Consider the following 24,415-nt stretch of genomic DNA (forward strand, 5'->3'; position numbering starts at 1 on the left):
AGAATTTTAAAATACAAGGAAGTTCATTTTTCAGTTCTAGGATTTTATAATGAAATGTCGTACGTGAGAATGGGTGTATAGCAACCTACCAGTAATGTACCGGTATACCTTTAATAAAAGCTACTGGTTATGTATTTCATTATAGCTACCGGTTCTGTATTACATTATAGCTACCAGTTCACAGTGTTTCATTAATTAGCTACGGGTTATGTATTCCATTATATATACCGGTTATGTATTCCATTATAGCTACCTGTTATGTATTTCATTATAGCTACCTGTTATGTACTTCATTATAGCTACCTGTTATGTACTTCATTATAGCTACCGGTTATGTATTTCATTATAGCTACCGGTTTTGTATTTCATTACAGCTACCAGTTTTGTACTTCATTATAGCTACCGGTTATGTATTTCATTACAGCTACCAGTTATGTACTTCATTATAGCTACCGGTTATGTATTTCATTATAGCTACCGGTTATGTATTTCATTACAGCTACCAGTTATCTATTTCATTACAGCTACCGGCTATGTATTTCATTATAGCTACGGTTATGTATTTCATTACAGCTACCAGTTTCCTATTTCATTACAGCTACAGGTTATGTATTAAATTACAGCTACAGGTTATGTATTAAATTACAGCTACAGGTTATGTATTTCATTACAGCTACGGTTATGTATTTCATTACAGCTACCGGTTATGTATTTCATTACAGCTACGGTTATGTATTTCATTACAGCTACCGGTTATGTATTTCATTATAGCTACCGGTTATGTATTTCATTATAACTACCGGTTATGTATTTCATTATAGCTACTGGTTATGTATTTCATTACAGCTACCAGTTATGTATTTCATTATAGCTACCGGTTATGTATTTCATTACAGCTACCAGTTATGTATTTCATTATAGCTACCAGTTATGTATTTCATTATAGCTACCGGTTATGTATTTCATTATAGCTACCGGTTATGTATTTCATTATATCTACCAGTTATGTATTTCATTATATCTACCGGTTATGTATTTCATTACAGCTACCGGTTTTGTATTTCATTACAGCTACCAGTTATGTACTTCATTACAGCTACGGGTTATGTATTTCATTACAGCTACGGGTTATGTATATCATTACAGCTACCAGTTATGTATTTCATTATAGCTACCATTTATGTATTTAATAATAGCTACTGGTTATGTATTTCATTATAGCTAACAGTTATGTATTTCATTATAGCTACCGGTTATGTATTCCATTATAGCTACCGGTTTTGTATTTCATTACAGCTACCAGTTTTGTACTTCATTATAGCTACCGGTTATGTATTTCATTACAGCTACCAGTTATGTACTTCATTATAGCTACCGGTTATGTATTTCATTACAGCTACGGGTTATGTATTTCATTATAGCTACCATTTATGTATTTAATAATAGCTACTGGTTATGTATTTCATTATAGCTACCGGTTATGTATTTCATTGAAGCTACCAGTTATGTATTTCATTATAGCTAACAGTTATGTATTTCATTATAGCTACCTGTTATGTATTTCATTATAGCTACCATTTATGTATTTAATAATAGCTACTGGTTATGTATTTCATTATAGCTACCGGTTATGTATTTCATTGAAGCTACCAGTTATGTATTTCATTATAGCTACCGGTTATGTATTTCATTATATCTACCGGTTATGTATTTCATTATAGCTAACAGTTATGTATTTCATTATAGCTACCTGTTATGTATTTCATTACAGCTACCAGTTATGTACTTCATTACAGCTACGGGTTATGTATATCATTACAGCTACGGGTTATGTATATCATTACAGCTACCAGTTATGTATTTCATTATAGCTACCGGTTATGTATTTCATTATAGCTACTGGTTATGTATTTCATTATAGCTACCGGTTATGTATTTCATTATAGCTACCAGTTATGTATTTCATTATAGCTACCGGTTATGTATTTCATTATAGCTACCAGTTATGTATTTCATTATAGCTACCGGTTATGTATTTCATTATAGCTACCAGTTATGTATTTCATTATATCTACCGGTTATGTATTTCATTATAGCTAACAGTTATGTATTTCATTATAGCTACCGGTTATGTATTTCATTACAGCTACCAGTTATGTACTTCATTACAGCTACGGGTTATGTATTTCATTACAGCTACCAGTTATGTACTTCATTACAGCTACGGGTTATGTATATCATTACAGCTACCAGTTATGTATTTCATTATAGCTACCGGTTATGTACTTCATTATAGCTACCGGTTATGTATTTCATTACAGCTACCTGTTATGTATTCCATTACTGGTCGGAGACCATCAACCGGACACTTTTGGAGCTTTTTTCTGTACAGATTTCTTAATTTTTAGCATAGAGACCTAACAATTTGACACGGTTCAGCTAGGTTCTTCTCCTAACTAACAAACTAGTTTGTTTATTTGTGATTGTATTGACACTTATATCTGAGGCTCGACAAGGAGGGTATCAAAATTACCTAAATTGTCTACACTACAGTACCATGTGTCCGGACAGATATGAACACGATGTGATTTAATTCAGATAAAAGCTTGGGTGTTTAGATTTTTTATTTGTAACATGATATACAATATGTCAGCCACAAATGCTGAAGTTTTGGATATTCTATTATTCACTCTGCAAATGATTATAGATGGTATATGAGGTCAGGCATTGCTTTCTTGACCCCCGAATTTCAACGTTAACATTCTTGAAATAGACATTAAAATATTACCATTTACGGAGGTTGAAATAAATTTATTTACTTAATTTTAAAAGAAACATGCACTTATTGTTGTTAAAAAAGTGACAGACAACCACTGAACAAAGAAAATACTAAATTAAGCATTTTCGGGGCCGTCCGGGTTTGGTGGTTGTCCGGTTTTGGTGGTCCCCAACCAGTATAGCTACCGGTTTTGTATTTCATTTTAACTACCGGTTTTGTATTTCATTATAGCTTACGGGTTATATGTATTACATAATGTATTCCATTATAGATACCAGTTCAAAGTATTTCATTTAAATTAGCTACTGGTTATGTATTCCATTTTAGATACCGGTTGTGTATACAATTAAAGCTACCGGCTAGTCCTGGTTACTGCAAGACCGGCTAGTCCTGGTTACTGCATGAGCATTTTGTGAAAAATGGCTGTTTTCATTGAAAAGCCTCCTGTTACAAGTTCAGATTGCTGTAAAACTATGAAAGATGCTCCAATATTTATCAAACTTAAACAAATGTTTGGACTGGACGATAGCCTTTGTAGCGGCATGCTGAGTCTTAAATTGCCCATTACCTTGGCAACAAGGGGATATCTTATAATCGCCAAAAATCACCATTGATTTTTCCCATCCAAACTGATTTCGATGTGCTGCCACTGCTCAATGGATTGAGAAAGAATCAAAGGCTTTTCAGCGTTTGTTACCTGCTACCTTCTGATCGACCTGATGCCAATTTTAGCCTATCACAGGTCCCAAATTTTCTTGGCTATGAGTTGGTTGTTGCCCCTCTTCAAATCCCTGAGCAGATACGGCACATCCCCCTTCTGGCACCCTTCTTTCTGATAGTGGTCGGCGCTAAAAAAAGTGATCAGTCACTCTTTTATCAAAATTTCTTAAACGAAAACAAGTGATTGGGGTCTAAAAAGGACATGTTTTTATTCCACCGCAGCATCTGCGATACGGTGGCATATAGTGATTCACCTGTGTGTGTGTGTGTGTGTTTGTGTATGTGTGTGTTATAAGTGAACTTAAAAAATCTTCTTGTGAAAAACCACAAGTCCAATTTCAACCAAACTTGGCAGGATTGATCCTTGGGTGAAGGGCCAAAAAATTTCATTCTATGCAGAAATATGGTTGCCATGGCAACCAAAAGGAATTATAAGAATAAATTTAAATAATCTTCTTGTAAAGACCCAAAAACCCTAGAGCTTAGATATTTTGCATAAGGCATTGTCTGGTAGACCTCTAACAAGATTGTTTAAATTATAGCCCTAGGGTTAAAATTGGCCCGGCCCGGGGGTCATTGACTTTCACTATATGTACATATAGTAAAAACTTAAAATACCTTCTTGTAAAGACCCAAAAGGCCTAGAGCTTAGATATTTTGCATAAGGCATTGTCTGGTAGCCCCTCACAAAGATTGTTCAAATTATAGCCCTGGGGTCAAACTCGGCCCCGCCCCGGGGATTATTGATTTTCACTATAATTATGTACATATAGTTAAAACTTAAAATACCTTCTTGTAAAGACCCCATAGGCCTAGAGCTTAGATATTTTGCATACGGCATTGTCTGGGAGACCTCTACCGAGATTGTTAAAATTATAGCCCTGGGGTCAAAATCGGCCCCACCCCAGGGGTCATTGGTTTTCGTTCTATGTTTATAGTAAAAACTTAAAAAAAAATCTTCTAGCAATTGACAAATGCTAGAGGTTAGATATTTTGCATGAAACATTGTGTAGTAAACCTCTAGCAAGATTGTTCAAATTATAGCCCTGGGGTCAAAATTGCCCCCGCCCTGGGGGTCATTGATTTCAATATATACATATAGTAAAAAATCAAAAAATTCTTTCTGTCTGAAGGTACAAGGCTTAGAGCTTTAATATTTGTTAAATAATATCATCTATAGGTACTCTACCAAAATTGTTCAAATTTTGCCTCTAGTGTCAAAATTAGCCCCGCCCCGGGGGCCATAGGTTTTCCTTATATGTTTATAGTTAAAACTTAAAAAATCATCTTCTCTAAATTTACAAAGGCTAGAGTTAAGATAGTTTGCATGAAACATTGTGTAGTGAACCTCTAGCAAGATTGTACAACTTATAGCCCTGGGGTCAAAATTGGCCCCACCCCAAGGGGTGCAGTGATTCTCATTATGTACACATAGTAAAAACAGAAAATAAAACAAGAACCTGTTTGTTAAACACAAATGCCCCCGGCTCAGATTCTTGTCAGTAGCAATATTTCAAAAAATGTTTACCCATTCACTCAGTTATGGACAGAAAAATTGCCAAAATATTGTAAACACAAGTTATATAGCTTGACAAAGTAATGTCAGTTTGTAATTGTTAAAAATATAAGTTGCCAAGTCATTGCTCTGACTTGTGAAGTTGTTAAATATTCAACTTCATGCAAGTTATCTTCCTACCAAATATGAAATACATTTGTCATTAAACTAGAACTATCACTAAATGTGATTAATACCCCCACAAGACTGCTTCGGAAATGAGGATGTTACTAGTAACAGAATACCTGGTAAAAGAATTGAAATATAGAGTTATGGTTGTGGGCAATTAAAGATAGTTGTGGTTCTTATATGTTGCATTTCCTTTCAATGTGGTTGGCCATTGATGAAGTTTAATTGAATTACTCTGTAATAAGTCCAGAAAGACAAAGAAAAGGAACAAAGGGCAATAACTCTATAAATACTGAAGATAGAGTTATAGTTCTTGTGCACTGCACTTCCTCTTATTGTGATTGACCATTGTATGAAGTTGTTTTGAATTCCAACCAGTACGTTTTAAGTTATGCTCCTGACAAGGAAAAGTATCAAAGGGCAGTAACTCTGTATTTTGTCAAAATGGAGTTATGGTTCTTGTGCACTGCACTTCCTTTTAATGTCCTTGACAACTGTATGAAGTTGTTTTGAATTCCAAACAGTAGTTTTCAAGTTATGCTCTGGACAAGGAAAAGTAAAAAAGGGCAATAACTCTGTAATTAGTCAAGATGGAGTTTCTCTCAATGTGCTTGACCATTGTATGAAGTTATATTGAATTCCAACTGTTAGTCTTCAAGTTATGGTCCGGACAAAAAAGGCAATGAAAAGTAACAAAGGGCAATAACTCTGTAATTACTTTAGATAGAGTTATGGTTCTTGTGCACTGCACTTCCCCTTATTGTGTTTGCCAATTGTATGAAGTTGTTTTTAATTCCAACCAGTAGTTTTCAAGTTATGCCCCGGACAAGGAAAAGTAACAAAGGGCAATAACTCTGTAATTAGTCAAGATGGAGTTATGGTTCTTATGCATTGCACTTCCTCTCAATGTGCTTGACCATTGTATGTAGTTATATTGAATTCCAACCATTAGTCTTCAAGTTATGGTCCGGACAAAAAAATCAATGGAAAATTAACAAAGGGCAATAACTCAAAAAATAAAAAATGCAGAGTACCGGTTCTTGTGCACTGCACTTCTTCTTAATGAGATATATCATCCTATGAAGTTTCAAGTCCATAGCTTATATACTTTCGGAGAAATGGCCCGGACAAAAATAAAGTATGAAAATTAACAAAGGGCAATAACTCAAAATATAAGAAATGCAAAGTACCTGTTCCTGTGCACTGCACTTCTTCTTAATGAGATCTATCATCCTATGAAGTTTCAAGTCCATAGCTGTTATACATTAGGAGAAATGGCCTGGACAAAAATAAAGTATGAAAATTAACAAAGGGAAATAACTCAAAAATTAGGAAATGCAGAGTACCGATTCTTGTGCACTGCACTTCTTCTTAATGAGATCTATTATCATATGAAGTTTCATGTCCATAGCTTTTATAGTTGAAGAGAAAGTGTCCGGACAAAATTAAAGTATGAAAATTTACAAAGGGCAATAACTCAAAAATTAAAAAGTGCAGAGTACTGGTCCTTGCACTTTGTGTTATTGAAAGAAGCATGCATACCAAGTTTGAAGTAAATCCAACTTAAAGTGACTGAGTTATGCTCTGGACAAGCTTTAGGGGACGCCGACGCCGACAACAACGCTGACACCGACGCCGACACTGCCGACAAAAGTAATCCCTATATGTCGCCTTGAAAGGCGACACAAAAATAAAGGCTGTATGAGCAAAAATGTTTATATTTATTTTTTAAACCAGTGACCTTGACCCAAGAGACCGCTTACTCCACAAAAAATTAGAGGACCACCAAAGGTATCCACCTACTTAATATGAAAGATATCATTCAAGAAATTAAGCAATTAGGAGAAATTTAAGATAAATCCAACTTGCCGAAATAGGCCCTATTTTCAAAGTGAAAAAAGGGAAATAACTGGGAAATATGGATGACACAGTTATATAACCTGGCAATATCATGTACTTTGTATTGATAAGTAAGTGTGGAAATTATAAAGCCATTAGTATAGATTTAAGATATTTCCAACTTGCCGTTTTAGGTTAACCATTATTCATTTTCTAAATGCTGAAAAGGGCAATAACTTGGTAAATATGAAAGCCAGAGTTATGTAACTTGCCCAGATCATGTACTTTGTATTGATTAGTAAGTGTGTAAACTTAGAAGCCATTGGTACAGGTAGAACTTAAGAAAAATCAAACTTGCCGTTCTAGGTTAACCTCGTACGGACAGACGGACGGTTCAATTACTATATGCCTGGGGGCATAACAAATGTTTTCTGAATGGGAGAAAGCTACAGCTTAGATATTTGACTTGAAATGTTGTTTGGTGGACCTGTATCAAGATTGTTTTGAATTAAACTTTTGGGTCAAAATTTTGCCTGGCCCAAGGGGACAGTGACCTACTTTCTTGTCCTTTGATGTACAGCAATGAAATTTTGACCATGTGCACAGTTTTAGTTGTAAAATTAAACTTTGATATCAGGTGACCTAGATTTTGATGATGTGACCTACTTTATTGTCCTTTGATGTACAGCTATAAAATTTGAACCATGCGGTGGCATGGCATTTTACTCAATACTATTCGAGGCCTAAAAAGGGTGGGGGCGGAGGGTCGAAAGTGCATTGCTTCTCGTATATATGAGGTAAAGGGTTAAATATTCCATTATAGCTATCAGTTCAAAATATTCTATTACAGCTACTAGTTATCTATTTCAATACAGCTACTGGTTATGTATTTCATTGAAGCTACCAGTTATGTATTTCATTATAGCTACCGGTTATGTATTTCATTATAGCTACGGGCTATATATTACATTATAGCTACCAGTTATCGCAGTATTCCATTAACCCTTTTTCCATAGAAAAGTCTCTCATAGAGTAAATTTCATGAAACTTGCTGGTTTTCTTACATTATTTGTGTAATTAAAAGTAAAAATTACACCGTATGATACAGTAATGTTTCAAGTTTTATTATTTAAAATTGAATACAATTAGACAAACACTATACATATAAGACAGGTTTTCAATAGTATATTCATTTCCTTAGTAATTTTTCAAAGATATCAAAAAGCAAAAACTAATACAAATGATGACACTTCATTTGCATTCTTTAAAAAAGAGAAGATGTGTAAACACGTAAATTAGACCTACGAGTATAAGTTAGTTGACAAAGGCACACACATCACCTCAATATAACAATATAAAACGTAAAAAATGAATTAATTTGGATTCAACAGTGACTAGATTTTCAATATATAATGTAACCGATCTTATTTGATATAGATATAGAGATTTTGTGAAATATGAAGCAAACAGATAAGTATACCTGCAGATCAATTTTATATATATATATATTGTATATACAATGAGGGGTGTTCAGAAAGTATGTATAATTGGGCATTATCTTACATTATTCAATCAGTATTGTTGAAATTTGATGTCTGAGTACCTACAACTGTCTGAAGTATAGAATTGAATTTTACAGATTAAATGTAAAAGATGTTGAAGTCTATGAATATAAAGTTTTAAAATATATAAAGTTCCCCTGATTGTTGAGAATATTATGAAATTATACAAACTTTCCAAACAAACCTTGTGTAACTGTAAACTTTATTCCTCTTACATACACTGAAAAAAAAACTTAAAAACCCCAAACCATTTGTTTGAGGAATTGTGGTTATGTTATGAAGTCCCCTTAATGTTTTGTATACTTCATAACAACAATACAAAATATGACTCAATAACAATTCAAATATTGTACATGTATGAGACGTGCTTTCTAAGTAAGAAATACCCTGATACACGATGGATATTAGTTTATCTATTTTTTGTCTTAATAAAATTTTAGCCACTGACAACATCAGCACATGCCACGTGTGACAGTGAACTCATGTTGTGTTATCATACTCAAAATGTACATTTTATGCATGTACCAAGTCATTTGACATCAAATAAAAATCACAAACCTAACTATTACTGGAAAACATGAAATACTTAGGTACAGTAATTATTCATGATTAATTTTCAGTAAAATCTTTAGAAAAAGAAAATTTAATGTACAAATTTCACCTTGTAAATGATTAATCTGGAAAAACTATTAATGAATATTGATTTTAAAATTTTTAGAGTTCAGCTTTTGAATGCTGTCTACAAAATACAAATACATTTAAAGCATTGGATTTCACTTTTCTAAACCATAAAAAATAAATTCTTAAAATCAGGAATGGAAAATAATAAAACAGTGTGCTTGACTTTTCTCAGTGCTTGATAGTTAATAATGATTCTAGGTAATGTAGATTTTTTCTAAGTTCTAAAAGGTCATTATTCTGTCAAAATACATATTTGAATTATGGGTCTTGGACAGTGACCTCCTAATGATGCTGTCAAACAGAAGTTTCAATCCATTCCCCTCAGTAGACTTTGCAATACCAACTTGCACACAAAAACTTAACCAAAATGTGATGTCAACACCTAGGTGAGTACAATAACTCTATTCCCTATTCTTCTAATAGTCAAGCTAAAAATCAGAGCTCAATGTATAAGCCATCTAAGGCATATAGAATTATAAATCATTAACTTTCTGTAACCTCAAGTGATAAACCTTTGCCACCATTATAGAGCCTGACCAGTCTAAACATCTGCAAAGTCCAAACAGGTTCTATATTGTTGCAGTCTGATCAAGCTCTTTACTGTTAGTGGCTCACGTTTTGTATTTTGATATTGAAATCCCTTAAATTTTGAATGGACTGTTCCAAATTAAAAGCAGGGCCAACCAATTATACTAATTCAGGAGGTTAAAGATTGAAATAATGAAGCACATAAATAAGTGTGGCACTGTGCGCCGGCCCGTAAAGTCTTGTTTTTAAATATTGCTGTACCATTGGCATACCCCTTTGAATGCAAGCAACATTACAAGTGTGTCATAAAGCAAAGCCCTGAAGTATGTCTATATGATCAGATTGTTTTTTAATTGTAAATCCTAATTTTTAAATCTAAACACTGATAATATAATGCACAATTTACTATCAAACATTTAATCACACTGATTACCACCTTTCCATTTCTTCACTATGAAAAGATCACACCAATGCTGTCTCACAGAATGGGTCACAAAAGGAATTATATGTTATAACATTTTATACAATATAACTGACCAAAAAAGTTAAAAATAATACTGGTAAATACATAATATAAACTGACTGCACCAAATAGTTTGCAAATGCCCTATCCTACCCGAATCAATTAACACATGCACCTTCTCCTTATTTATGTACTCTTTTATCCCCAACCCCTCCCAAAAAACAAATATGTTTATATGGAAATCATGCAATTCATGACAGTTTACACATAATATCAATATTTTACTATTTACAATTATTTAAAAATATTCTAAAGAGATTATTTTCCAAAAAAATAATTTGTTGGTACAAAAGGCATTTTAGTAACTGTTGCATCCACCATCTTTTTGCGAACTAGAAATTTCACTTTGGTTCCTGGTTTGAAAAAGGCAGGCCCCACGTAACCCATAGCAACGTTCTTTTTCAAAGTAGGTGAAGGACATCCACTGGTGACCTTGCCGATGACCTTTTCTCCTGATTCATCATAGATTTCTGTGCCTCCTGTAAAACAAAAATGTGGTATTAGTGATAAGTGTATTTGGTAAAGATAATTTTATACCATTCAATTAATATAAAGCATTAAAACAATCAACGTAATAATTAAGCAATAGGTTACTGACAGCATGATGATTCTAACAAATGCTACCACAGTGCAGACAAGGATCAGCTTGCACATCTTTTTAAGATCCTTAAAAAACGCCACATTTACCGCAAACCTTTCATTGATTGAATAGAACAAAATAACCTCAAAATAAAGGCTACTTGTTTGTAAAATTTACTTAAAGTTTTCATCAATATAAAGGTTTAACAGTGAAGTGAAGGTCACGGATTAGCCCTTGCCACCAGAATAGAGCCAGAACATCTGTGTATTATGACAAGCCTCTATACTATAAGCGGACCAACTTCATATAATAACATCTTAATATCCTCAAAAATGTTAAAGTGAATTGGTCTATAATAGAATCTTGTAATACTTTAAAATTATGTTGACAGTATTTACTATCAGACATAACAAAAGACCATGAACGAATTATATGTAAATGTTGTTGGGAAGTGTGAGATACATGATCCGATATACAATATATTCATATATAGCAAATAATGAATAGCTATAGAACAGAATATTATTATACATCATATTTAAATGTTCATACAAGAACACTAATAAGAATTGTATGAACTATTTTCTTCATCAATATTTTATAAGAATATCCAAATGATACATTTTTATTGTTTCTATCAGTTATTGAAATACTTATGGAAAATGTGTCCATTGTAGACCAATCCACTTTAATGGAGTGAACACTGAACTCAAACCTAGAACACGGACACAAGTAATTATTAGTCTAATCTTACCATCACTGGCTTATGAAAATACAATCTGTTGTAACATAGCATTCTGTTACATTGATGAAATGTAGTAAAAATTATAGAGGTAATTAGTGCAGTACCAGTGTATACTACACACTAATTACCATAATCAAAACAATATAAAAATCTTAATTCCATTAATGTTTTCAGCTAGTAACTGTTTTAATTATTCTAATTACCTTTACGGACAGGTGTTCCTTACGGGGAATCAATTCAGTGGTTTAAACATGAGAATGTGTTACCTACACTTAATTATTCATTATTTCAAATAAAACTCATCATTAAACAATCTTATCCCTTACCACACTGAAAATCTTAAATAGACTTGGCCAGAAACCAATCTGGACAAAACCATTTATCATTTTTAGGGAAAATTTCAAAAATATGTAATGACTGAGCAGTGCAGACCATGATAGATGACATTGATGTGCTAGTTGATCTTGGTCTGCACTGGTCACACAGGTAAAATCTGTTCCTACCAGCAAGCTAAGGGTTTATTTTTATAACATTATAAACCATTACATACAATCATAACATTATAAAATTATACAAACAATATTAACCATCCCTTACTTTGACAATATTGCTTATAACATGATTGTACATGTTGTTGAGAAACTAACAGCTGTTCAAATATAGTCTTTATGTACTTCCTTAGTTATCAAACCTGTAAAAGATTTTTGCCACTAATAAAATTTAATGTAAAATTTGCCCAATATTTCCTAAACATTAAGTTATTGACTATACACCAGCTGTTACATAAATTGTCCAGATCGCAGTCTGAACATTAGTCTATTTAAGATATTTAGTGTGCAAAGAGATAATGAGAGATCAATGGATACTTATTATTCTCTTTCCATTAGCAGATAAAAAACACTTGCTTACATCACATAAATTATTTACATCTTCCAATATTAATGCTATTAGTATGATGGAAATCCCTTTTTAGCTGACATATACAAGATATAACGGTGAACTGATGTATGGGATTGTATTACAATAGGATGTAATCTGTGGATTTTCTTTCCTTCACTGAAAAAACTTCTTAAACTAAACAAAAAAGATTTCTTACTTTATAAGAAAAAAGTAGTAGTAGCAGGGGACTTATAATTAAAATCAGTATTTTTGTTTTTACTTTAATCACAATAAAAATTGATGGAAATAAATGTTTTTCCTCACAAAAAAAGGATATTGTAAAATTTGGATTATATACTTCATTTTAACCAATTTAATTCTTTTTAATAATATTTTGGATATTGAATTATCTTCTGTAATGACAAAAAGAGGATTACTGTTATAAACTAAAGTTTTCATTGCATAAACTTAAAATGACTAATTTCCCCTTATCTATATGAATGCATATAAAAATCATATTTTAAATCACCTTTATAATTTTTCTTCCATTAAATATTGATATAATTTCACACTTTTTCGATGTATTTTTTTAAATCTATTTATGCAATGTTAACATGTTAAAGCTATATTTGTAAATGGTTAATATATTAAAATAGATTGCAATTATATATTTAAATCATCTTTTGTAATTGACTGCAGTGTACAGTAGTTATACAGTTTAAAGTGTGCCACACTGTATTATGATTTTATTGTTACAATATTTTTACTAATAATTTAAAGGTAACATGGTGAATACACTATTTAATTTTTTAAACCTTTTATTACAAAGATAAGCAAACAATAACAGTTAAGTAAAGACCTTATCGTGGACTTTACCTAGATTGCAGACAAGGACTTAAAAAGTCTTGAGATAATATCTCACTTATCTTCGGTCATAACTCAGTGATAAGGAGTAAAACTTTAAACTTCTCACACTTCATGAAAATGAGGAATTTATTTCGAAAAGGAAAAAGAGTTTTATTTGGATATCTTATAATAATTCTTGCAGTCTTTGCAGTTATAGAAACTCTTCTGGGAAATTTCTACAGAATAAGGTATTAAAGTTTGTCTTTTATTTCATTTTCAAATTTCAAATATTATAATGTACAGATTTAGCATTTTTATACTTTCACTTTTTATTTTTGCATGATTTATACATATACATGTATTTTGATTATAGAATATGAATTGATATAATTTATTTCAATACAATTTTTTTAATTATATCAAACAAAATTTTCTTTGTTTGCTAAAATTTAAATATTTATACATGTATTCTTATTTCGTTTCATGTTTTATTTTCTAAATTTATAATCTTTCTAATTTATTACCCTCATTATACCACTATCAATTTTCACAGCCACAAAGCATGTCACCTAACATAAGACATTCACTTATTATCACTTAAATTTCTTTTCCTCAATTTTCAGATTTTTTTTCACAGTTGCATAGACTTGTTTCAACATTTTTTTTAACTAAATGATTTAAGTGCTTGGGAAATAAATTGTCAAAATAATTATATACTGACATACTTGAGTGTTAACCCTTAAAAATAGCAGCTTATATGCTATTTTTTTGTAATTTCTTTCATTATATTGATTCGAGGCTAAACATTTTTCTATCAGTTATTGTAGTTTTAAAATATAAAGTACAAATATAATTATACAGGTAGGTTTTATATTATTTATATAAATACAATGTAATGTGAAAAATAAGCATCTATCTTAAAAATTAAGTACAGATTTTCAAAAGTGCATTCTATTTTATACCCTGAGCATTTTTAACACCATATTATAATACAATTACAGCTGAGGCAGCTAGTGGAAGGGTTATATAATTGTAAGGTTCCTCTATTTGCAATGAATCTTAAAGCTACTCACCCACACATAGTTGTTTGAAAAGCTTTTGAAATGAAATGTCATTGAAAGAAATATTTACACTCCTGATTCATACACAAATTTACATGGAGCATTATGATAAAGGCATGCATTTGTCTTAGCAATAAAAGCTTAGCCAACAAGCAGCAACAAATTCTAAGAATGCGACCATTTCAGACAAAGATCAAAAGGCACTTTAACCATGCCATTTGATCATGTTCTTCACTGTTCACTATTGAGTCAGTACATTTTGAACATTTTCTGAAACATGATGAATAATTTTGTCCAGATTGAAAGATGGACACGATCCTTTTAAGATATTCAACGTGGTAAGGGATTTGCACTTTTATAAAACTTTATCTATTCATATATGTTTTGGTTTTACAGCACACAACACATTTTGATAATTTGGCATGGAAACAGAAAAGATGAATTTGGCTAACCCCAGGTGCTACAAACTTAAATCAACACCAGGGGTCAAAATCACTTCACATGCTGAAACTAAGAGATAATAGGCTCCAGTTGCATCTTATAACCATAGAGTTAAATGGTGGCTGCAATTCTGATTTCTCAACCCCTACAGGCAACCCCTCTGCCTCTGTAAAGGGGCGCTTAATTGTTTCATAAATAACTGTGTGTGGGTCAGTAGCTTTAAGGCACCTGAGTAAATGATCTAAAAACTGTTTTTCTTCACATAAAAGCTCAAATTTCTACATACTTATATTACATATAAATAATTTATATTTCAGTCCACTCTCATTACCGGAGTCATATTTAACACAACCAATGACAAGAATCAAGTCTAGAATATATCCAACTACCACACAGCAACCAATTATAGCTGCATCAAGAAATAAAATCTTCAATATACCAACCAAACCAAAATCACACGGCACAATAAAATATCCGACAAAGCCAACCCACAAGACATTGTCTAACAAGATACAGTCTAACGCATCTACTTTCAGAGGAGCGACTTGGAACACAAAGGATTTTCATAGAAAGACTATTGACAAAAACTGCACTGTGCTCACTGACGCGTCTAATATAAAAACTCCGTTCAAGTTTTATATATATGATTTACCGGCAAAATTCAATTACGACATTCAAAGGCATTTTACTGACAATAAAAAGTTCTCATTTTGTTACAATTTAGATTTCTGTGGCATGGGAGAAGAGTTGTATCAATTAAGTGATAATGACAAAACTCCAATTGATGAATCTACTGGAGAAAAAGGCGGACAGAGAAGTGTTAGAAACACTCATCAGTTTGCGTTGGAAACTGTGATTCATTACAAATTAATGCACAGTCCTTATCGTACTAAGGATCCAAATAAAGCGGACATGTTTTATATACCAGCTTACACTGGACTGAAGTGCCTCATCTTTGATCATGAATCCCACGCTTTTATAAATGAGCTATTTGAATATTTAGAAGCTAATGAATCCAACTATTTCAATAGCAGTTTACGTAAACCTCACTTTTCAACTATTTCAAAAATACAAAGAGAACAAGCTTCTGAGTACTGTCCATTGTTACGCCATCCTAAAACAAAAGATATTACATATTTTGCAATAGAGAAAGAGTCAAATCCAAACTGGTACAGAAGCAAACAAATTTACGGAAGATCAATAATCGTAGCACCGTATCCGTCTTATGTACATTTTCTTAATCACGATAAAGACAAAACGTTTATGGACTTTCAAAGGGGACTTAGAAAACTTAATGAAAGTAAGTTTAAACTTAAGGTTCCACAATTATCTGAGAGAAATGTAGTTCTATTTTTAGCAGCTGGTACACGGCGGAGTAATTTTTTCAGGGCTCAAATTCTTGACCAATTTTTAGTGCAGACTGATAAAGGGCCTGACGAATTTTACAAAAATGCTACAAATAATTCACAGATAAAAACAGAACAGATCATGCTTAGAACTAGTGAATGCTCCGTAAAACATCGCACCACAACAATTCCGTGGATGGAGAAATCAGTATTCTGTTTACAGCCACCAGGCGATTCACCAACACGAAAATCTATCTACGACTCAATACTTAGCGGATGTATCCCTGTTTTATTCACAGACAAATATAAAACAGAATACCCTTTTCAACACTATCTCGATTATGAAAGTTTTACATACACCATAGATGAAAAATTGATTAGCCGCTATAATAAATCAGTGATTGACATCGTGAAAGGAATTTCTGAAGAGAAAACTAAATATCTGCATGACAATCTTTTGCGTGTTTCAAAGTGGTTTCAGTACAGTGTTCCGAATGATGATGTTTTATTGGAAGATGATGCAGTTACTCTTTTGCTTGATGAATTAGCAAGTCATTATAATATAACTAATACTTTATAATTAAAACTTTCATGTTGCAAAATATATTTGATATCAGTTGCTTTTTTTCAAAAAAAATTTCAATAAAAAATGTAATTTTTAATCCTCAATATGCCTCAGAAATCAATAATATTTCATTTTTTTAGAAAGGTAAACTTGTGTTAATAATGTTTTAACTGGAGAAAGTTGCCCAAAAGGTGCAGAAGTAGAAAAATATAAACATTAAGTTATTAAATTAGTACATGTATTTTGACTTCCATACAAAGTACTATTGAGTCAATATGACGATACTGATTGCAAAAAAAAGCTAAAGATTCATGTATCTAACCATTGATATATACTTTTTGGAAACTGTAAAAAATAAAATAAAAAAAAAAATTTTTTTTTTGAAAATTTAAATGTTAAATGAGGCTTAATTGGGCCTTTAAAAAAAATCATATTTTTTAAAGAAAATATGAAATATGTTATGACTATATATCTAATATGATAAAAGATATAACGTGAAATTAACTTCTTTTATTTTTTTTCAAAGAAACATTCTTTTTTTTTATTGCTACCTTGACCTGCTTTGGAAAATCACCTAACTTTCCATCAATGTGACTTACTGCCGTGATCCGAGTTGAAATAATTACCAAAACCACCATCAGCTAGTTGATATGTTAGAATTTCAATACTACATACTTTGTTTTTTTTTTAATATAGTGGAAACAGAAAAAAAAAACAAATCTCTTAAACTCAATTTTGGATGGCAAGTTATCATTTAGTAAGAAATGACAATCATAACTTATGTATTCAAACCCGAATAGCAATTTGATAACATAAAGTTGTGAAGCTAATGTACCAACTGATTCGAAAAATTAATACTGATAAATTATAATTGAAAGACAGATACATTTCAGTCCATTTTCTGCAAACCACCCTGTACTTGTGACTTGACATGAGGAAAAATGTGTGGTTATAAATCTACTTATGTTTCACAGCCCTCTCGTGCCAAGTGGGCTACCTGAGGTTTTCCACCATGAGTGAAGTTAAGTTGGAAAATCACCAGATAATGTTAACAGATTTGATGTGTCTAAAACACCAAACAATAATTAACCTGATATCCACTATCAAGCAAGGTTAAATAAAGTAATTACCAGCAAAATAACTGAAGTATTAATTATGTTTGTTGGAGGACAAAAGTAAAGAATCAGAAATGCATTCATTATACCTGCTACAATGGAAGTCTGTAAAGATACTGCTGTAGTTTATTTGTTTATATTATCATACATGACCAATTTATTCTCTTATCTAGAATTTGATATAAAAATTTGTAGTAAAAAGTCATGGATTTGATGAAAATTGAATTTGCAAATGAAAAACTGATTTATTTTTTTGTCTCCCCTTATTTACAACACGCCAGATTACTTGGTCAAATAATTTTTACAATGTATGATATAGTGGTTTAATTCATAAATATGCCCAGGCTATCCTTAAGAAATTGTTGCCCTTAAGTACCGTAAAATTCCTAATAAACGCCCCTCCCCTAATAAAGGCCCCCCAGGCCTTTTGATAAGAAAAATAAATCTACTAATCAGTGCTGAACTCATAATTAAAGCCATAATTTTATTCAAATCATTCAAAATCCATTTTATTTTATAGTAAACACAAATATGTATAATATGAACTTTAAAACCTTAACACTTTTTAATGTTATTACATTAAATGTATTTACAGTGATTTTTGGATTTAGGAAAAACTGTGTTGTAATAATAGCCCTACTGGAATATGTTCAGCCCCCGGGGGCGTTTAATAGGAATTTTACAGTATGTACATGTTCACTATTAAATCTTTTGACTGTTTTGTGAAACACCAACATTTATTACGGTTGGCCTAACAGCGCATTAATTTGATTCAATTACAATAGAGAAACTGATTTAATGAAGATTTCAAATAAAATTTTATGTGCTCTTCAAAGGTACAAGAGTTATTGTTAAATGGTATTTTATTGCACCTTAAGTATTGTTAATATTTGATTTAGCGTAATATAAAATGTGATTTACCATTGTTTAATAGCCTGATTAGCCATGTGTCAGTTTAGTCAGTTTTAGTATGTAAATGAGGAAATGATTTAATTTTAAACATATAACTTTCAGTTGCTTTGTTTGAACAGAAAATTATGTTGTGAAAAAACTGTTCAGTCAAATTTATGTCTGCACTCTAAGATATTATCTGATTGTTTCAACAAGCTAAAGTAAGGTTAACATAATGTTTAAAGCTGCATGCCTCCAGATGAGCCAAAATATGTCAAGAAAATCAAACTTGAAACAAAAATTGTACTAATGTTTTAAGAAAAGTAAAAATATTCACAATTCAAGAAATCATTTACATGTTATATGCAATAAATAACTGATTTTGCAGAATCAATTCACCACATTTCTATAGCATGACTTACGCAGTAAGGACTTTTTTTGCATATTCTGGCCTATTTTTGGTAATTTTCTATATGCAATTTGTGTAAATTATTTTCTTTTTTTACTTTACAATATTTTACTTTTAAATTCTATGGCCTTTTCTCAAAGTAGCTGTAAAAGGCCTGAGAACAATTTTAAATCTAAAAAAAAACTAACTTGCACACAATAGGAAAGTCAGCTGTTTTAGAATATGCCATACTCTGCACAGAATAATTATACTTTATGCAAAAACAATCAATGAAGAAGAAATTTGATGATATGGATCATGAATGTCTGTGAAATAGTAAAACTAATTTTTTAAGTCAGATTATTTGAATATTTGTTTAAATCATCTGGACATCAGAGCAGCTTTAAAGCTGCATGCCTCCAGATGAGCCAAAATATGTCAAAATATCAAATTTGAGAAAAATGTGTTGAGATTTTAAAAAAAGTAAAATGTTTCGAGATTTTTTTTTATAATTTTCAAACTACATGCCTATAATGACCGATTTTCCATTTATTTTTCACCATATTTTTTACTGCGTTACTAATGCAGTATGGCCTATTTTTGCATGTTTTGACCTTTTTTGGTAATATACACGGGGTGTAAGTATGGGTAGCATTGTGTAAGTTATTTTCTTTATTCACTCCACAATATTTTACTTTTAAATACATTTTCCAAATTTTCATGAAAATAAGCAGGAATCTGGAGGCGTGCTGCATTAAAGGTACAAGCTTCATATTTAAACCTTAGCCTGTCCAGGCAGCTACTGACTATACTCATTAAACCAGTGCAGACAATATGATATTAAGATTCATGCACCAGTTGCTATTCAGTCAGTACATATTTCACTTGAAGCAATATTATTGACCTATACTGTGTTGGTGTGACGTAAAATCAAACAAAATAAAAAAAAAGGATTTCCCCTAAAAATTATTAATGGCGTAAAATATCCAAATATAAAGGCGGACAAGTAAATTTAAGATACTCAGCACTGTGATATAAGGGATAATTATCTAAGACTATATCTCTTGTAGAATTACCAGATCTAAATACTACATGTATTATGTAGAGGGGAGTTAGTTTCATTTACCTATAATACTAATGAATTATGTAAAAACTAATTAATGATGTGGATATAAGATACAATGTATTTTATTGATTACACTATTGGGAAAAAGAAATTTAAGGCCACTGAAATTATTGCCAAAGGCCAAAAAGAAAACTTTAATGGTGTCGTTTATGATTCTCTGGTAGACCCTGTATAAATTTTCTACCTCTGGCCTGAACATTTTCATTGCACTGATAAGGATGCCTTAATTAAGATATTATATCTTTGGCCTAATTTAAATTATTATATGAAATGATACAGAAAGCAAGTACAGTTTAATTGTTGGTCTATATCCAGTGCAAACCAATATCCTATGGCACAGATCATGGGAGCGGTGGCCTAGTGGTTAAGGTTTCTGCCTCTCAACCCAGAGATCATGGGTTCGAGCCTTACTCGGCTCACAACCATGTTTCTTCATATGACACCAGTACTGGTTGGTTCCAGGAAGCGGACTCGAAAGTGATTAATATAAGTTGCAAGAACTTGTTTCGCAATCGAGCTTAAATAAATATGTTTAAACCAATTTAAACCAACAGATCATGGTCTGCACTTGTTTGCATTCAGTTAGTAAATATTTTGAAGTTGTCCCTAAATAAATATTAATGGACGTGTCCAGATTGAAAACTCGAAAAGTTCATTTCAGATATTTAGCATGTTATGGGTTATGTTACCAGTTCTACACCTTTAAAAAAAATACAATTATTTCTTAAAAGTTAAGGTATATAAACCATAAACATTTCCTGGATAGAAAGACTTACTGTAATTGTTTCACCATTTACGCTATACAAATAACATTAATCTTTCTTTTTTATTTCTTTCGGAAACACCCAAATCAATAATTACCAGCAATTAAGTGTCTGAATGGCCATAAAACAGTTAGATACTGATAAATAATGAATATTCTGCTTTGAAGAGTGTGATTTAATTTAAATAAATGGTAAGATTGTGTTTTTTGCCACCATAAATGTCCTTTGTTAGTAAACATTCAAGTTCTCAAAGACTTTCTTTTTTAAGTTAATGAGCTCCTTGAAAATTGAGTAATTATAGTAACTGTTAATTAAGGCTTTAAATAATGAAGGATAATTAAGAAAATGTTATTTGAAAGTAATTTAACATGGAAACAGTCGTCTGCCACACCAACACTCTTTTGCAACAATTTTGATTGACAATTTTTTCATAGTTTGAATTGATATTCTTCGCTGTCGAGTTCGGACCCCTCACATGTCACTAATCATGCCCTTAAAGGGTAAAGTGGTGATATTTCACCTCAATGCAATTTCCACAGAGTAATTTAGCCAAAGATATTAATTTTGAGTCAAAAGCACTGTTACAGTGGTCAATGAAAATCTAAATTAACAGTAACTTGGACAATATGAAAATGAGATAGCCCTTTTCAGGGCTAGCCCTTTTCAGGGCTATTGGTGCCAAGCAAAGTGCCTGCCTTTCAGGCCGTCACTTAGTGCTTAGGGGCTTACACATCCTAGCACCCTAAATCTTTGAGGTCTCTGTGTACTTTGTAGGGATACTCCCCTTGGCTTCAGTCAGGACATGGGCAGTTTGTTGACAGGTACAAGTTCTTGCTTGTGCCTTCTTACAATGGCATGCACATACCAAGGGGAAGAGAAAAGTTATTATTGAAAAGTTTATGTACTTTTAAATAGCAATTATTGCTTAACTGTATTTGCATTTTAATCAATGTATACATACCGTAGATTGTTAATTTTGTACTGAATTTAACATTAAATTGTAATAAAAGAAATGAGAGAAGCTGACAATTAAATGAGGAAAAGGAAATGATATCAGTATTAATTAAGTAATAAAGCTTTATTAGTGTTGGAAATATATAGCAAACTTGTTACTTTAATTACCCTTACCATGCTAAATATCTTAAATAGACTTGTCCATCGTTAAATCTGGTTAAAACCATTCATCATTTTTAGGGAAAGTTTAAAAATGTGTACTAACTGAATAGAGAACAGCGCAGATAACCATCAGACAGCATACAAGTGGAGGGCAGGGCAGATCCAGAATTAAGCCTGAACAGTAGATTATTATAGTCTTGTTTGCAGGGTTTGAACCTACAACTTTTTAGCTAAGATACCTTTTAACCACAAAGCTTTATCTTCTACAATTGCTGGGCCATTATATACTCAAAATTTATTGCATACCAGACAGGATTATCTACAGATTACACCAGTGCTAGAAAAACCTGTCTTACACCCCAACTGTAAGACAGCTTGCGTGCTTTAAATGACGTCTTTTATGAATGAATTGCGTTCTTAGGATGATGTCAGTTTGCCATTATGAATAGTTATAAATTCATACACTACTGTAAGAAAAATGTGCAACATGAAAATATCAGTTTATACAAAAACTTTTATGTAAATTCTATGGCGAAAAGGGGGCACAATTCTGTCAAAATGCTTGATACAGTTACCTCCTCCTTTCTACAGATTGAGGTCATGATGGTGAACACGTGTGCAAAGTTTCAAATCCATATGTCAATGGACTTTGAAAATATTTAAATTATTTCAAAAACTTTAACATAAGTGGCTACGCCGACGCTCGGACGACTACAATAGCTCTACTTATCGAATAGTCGAGCTAAAAATTAATACTGGTTATATATGTAAGTTGGAAGACAGATAATCTAAAACAATACATAACAAATTAGAAGCAAGTTCTAAACTTATACCAAAACTATACAGATAATTATGAAAACCGTTTTCTTTCACTATATACCAGAAGCTTCATACCTCTTCCAAGTCAGATGACCACACCCATATCAAATGGCAAATATGCTAATTTCTCCCAATATTTAAAAAAAAAAATATCAATAGAACTGAAATTCCCGCCTTCAAAACTGACAAATTTGCTCGAGTTCATTCCAGTATGGTATCAGACAGATATTTCCACACATTTCATTGTCAAATTTTAATGTATTTTTTATTCATTGAATGGTATTTGCATCGTTTGGAATAAAAGATTTTGCACAATTCAAAACACTATGCCAAAAGAGCACGAGAAGGTTTCAAAAGGTACCAAATATATATTTTCCCAATTAAGCAAAATTTTACTTTTTCCCAAAATAGCTAGGAAAAGGCCTGAGCTAAGATTTAGGACAATCATAATTACCTCTAGCAGGAGGCCCTGATGAGGTAAAGCCAACTCTTCGTTGTTTTGGTTTGTCTTTTATCTGTTTAAGAATTATATCAGCACCAGGGAAACCTCCTTCCTCTTTTCTTCTCTTTCCTACAATAAAATATGTCTGGTATCTAAATATAAAATAACAAAAATATTAATTTTTCTATCACCACTGTCTATATCATTATTGTGGTGTCTGATCATTGTGATCAGTGACTGCTAACTAATCAGCTATTTGTGACATTGACCTCTCAAGTCAATGTGTTTTCGAAGAAACATCGCCTTATGCAAAGGAAAGTGTCACCCATCATGTGAAAAACAAATCTAAGCAATTCTCAAATTGATAATATATGCAAACAAGAGCCCAGTTTGAGCCGGGTGATGCTCCCCGAATAGGTTTTGGACACAGGAAACGAAGTACACATCTTGTAGTTTCAGAGTTATGTCCCTGGAAAAAGTTCAAAGTGCAATAATTCCAAAATTAGGCAAGGCAGAGTTATTGTTCTTTGCACTGCACTTCTAATCAATGCGATCTTTCGGGCATATAAAAAGTAAAGATAAACAAAGGGCAATAACTCGAGAATTAGGCAAGGCAGAGTTATGATTCTTGTGCACTGCACGATTCTACCCATTGAGATATATCTACCTACAAAGTTTCATGTTGATATCTCTTATAGTTTTACAGCTAAGATTTTTCTAAAAGGGGAGATAATTCAAAAATGAGGCTTAACAGAGTTATGGTTCTTTTGCACTGCACTTCTACTCAATGAGATCTATCTACCTACAATATTTCATCTTGATATCTCTAATAGTTTTAGAGTTATGTTCCGGACAAAGTTCAAAGTGTTAAAAGTAACAAAGGGCAATAACTCCAAAATTAGGCAAAATAGAGTTATGATTCTTGTGCATAGCATATCTACCCATTGAGATCTATTCACCTACAAAGTTTCATGT

General features: G+C 32.0%; 2 protein-coding genes across 2 annotated transcripts in view; one reads left to right on the forward strand and one right to left on the reverse strand.

Moving 5' to 3' along the window:
- Window positions 1–8,143: 8,143 nt before the first annotated feature.
- Window positions 8,144–24,415, reverse strand: part of LOC132759654 (aminomethyltransferase, mitochondrial-like) — a 37,819-nt gene continuing 21,547 nt past the window's right edge. Inside the window, exons 8-9 of the mRNA XM_060751463.1 lie at window positions 23,453–23,569; window positions 8,144–10,795 (exon numbers count right to left, since the gene is read on the reverse strand). Coding sequence (XP_060607446.1) covers window positions 10,575–10,795; window positions 23,453–23,569 — 338 coding nt within the window. The 3' untranslated portion in view covers window positions 8,144–10,574. The remainder of the gene's footprint in view (window positions 10,796–23,452; window positions 23,570–24,415) is intronic.
- On the forward strand, window positions 13,233–16,806 carry LOC132759653 (uncharacterized). The gene is made up of 2 exons (XM_060751462.1): window positions 13,233–13,614; window positions 15,186–16,806. Exons 1-2 carry the CDS (start codon window positions 13,499–13,501, stop codon window positions 16,792–16,794), a joined length of 1,725 nt encoding a protein of 574 aa, XP_060607445.1. The 5' UTR covers window positions 13,233–13,498; the 3' UTR covers window positions 16,795–16,806.

Source organism: Ruditapes philippinarum, unplaced genomic scaffold (genome assembly GCF_026571515.1).
Source record: "Ruditapes philippinarum isolate M1 unplaced genomic scaffold, ASM2657151v2 ctg1151_1_1_1_1, whole genome shotgun sequence".
NCBI classification, from domain to species: domain Eukaryota; kingdom Metazoa; phylum Mollusca; class Bivalvia; order Venerida; family Veneridae; genus Ruditapes; species Ruditapes philippinarum.

Bases quoted from the DNA above. Each gene is read 5' to 3' on its own strand.
- LOC132759653 (XM_060751462.1), top strand. From the start codon at position 13,499: ATGAAAATGAGGAATTTATTTCGAAAAGGAAAAAGAGTTTTATTTGGA. The intron at 13,615-15,185 runs GTATTAAAGTTT...TTTATATTTCAG, and splicing joins GGAAATTTCTACAGAATAAG to TCCACTCTCATTACCGGAGT.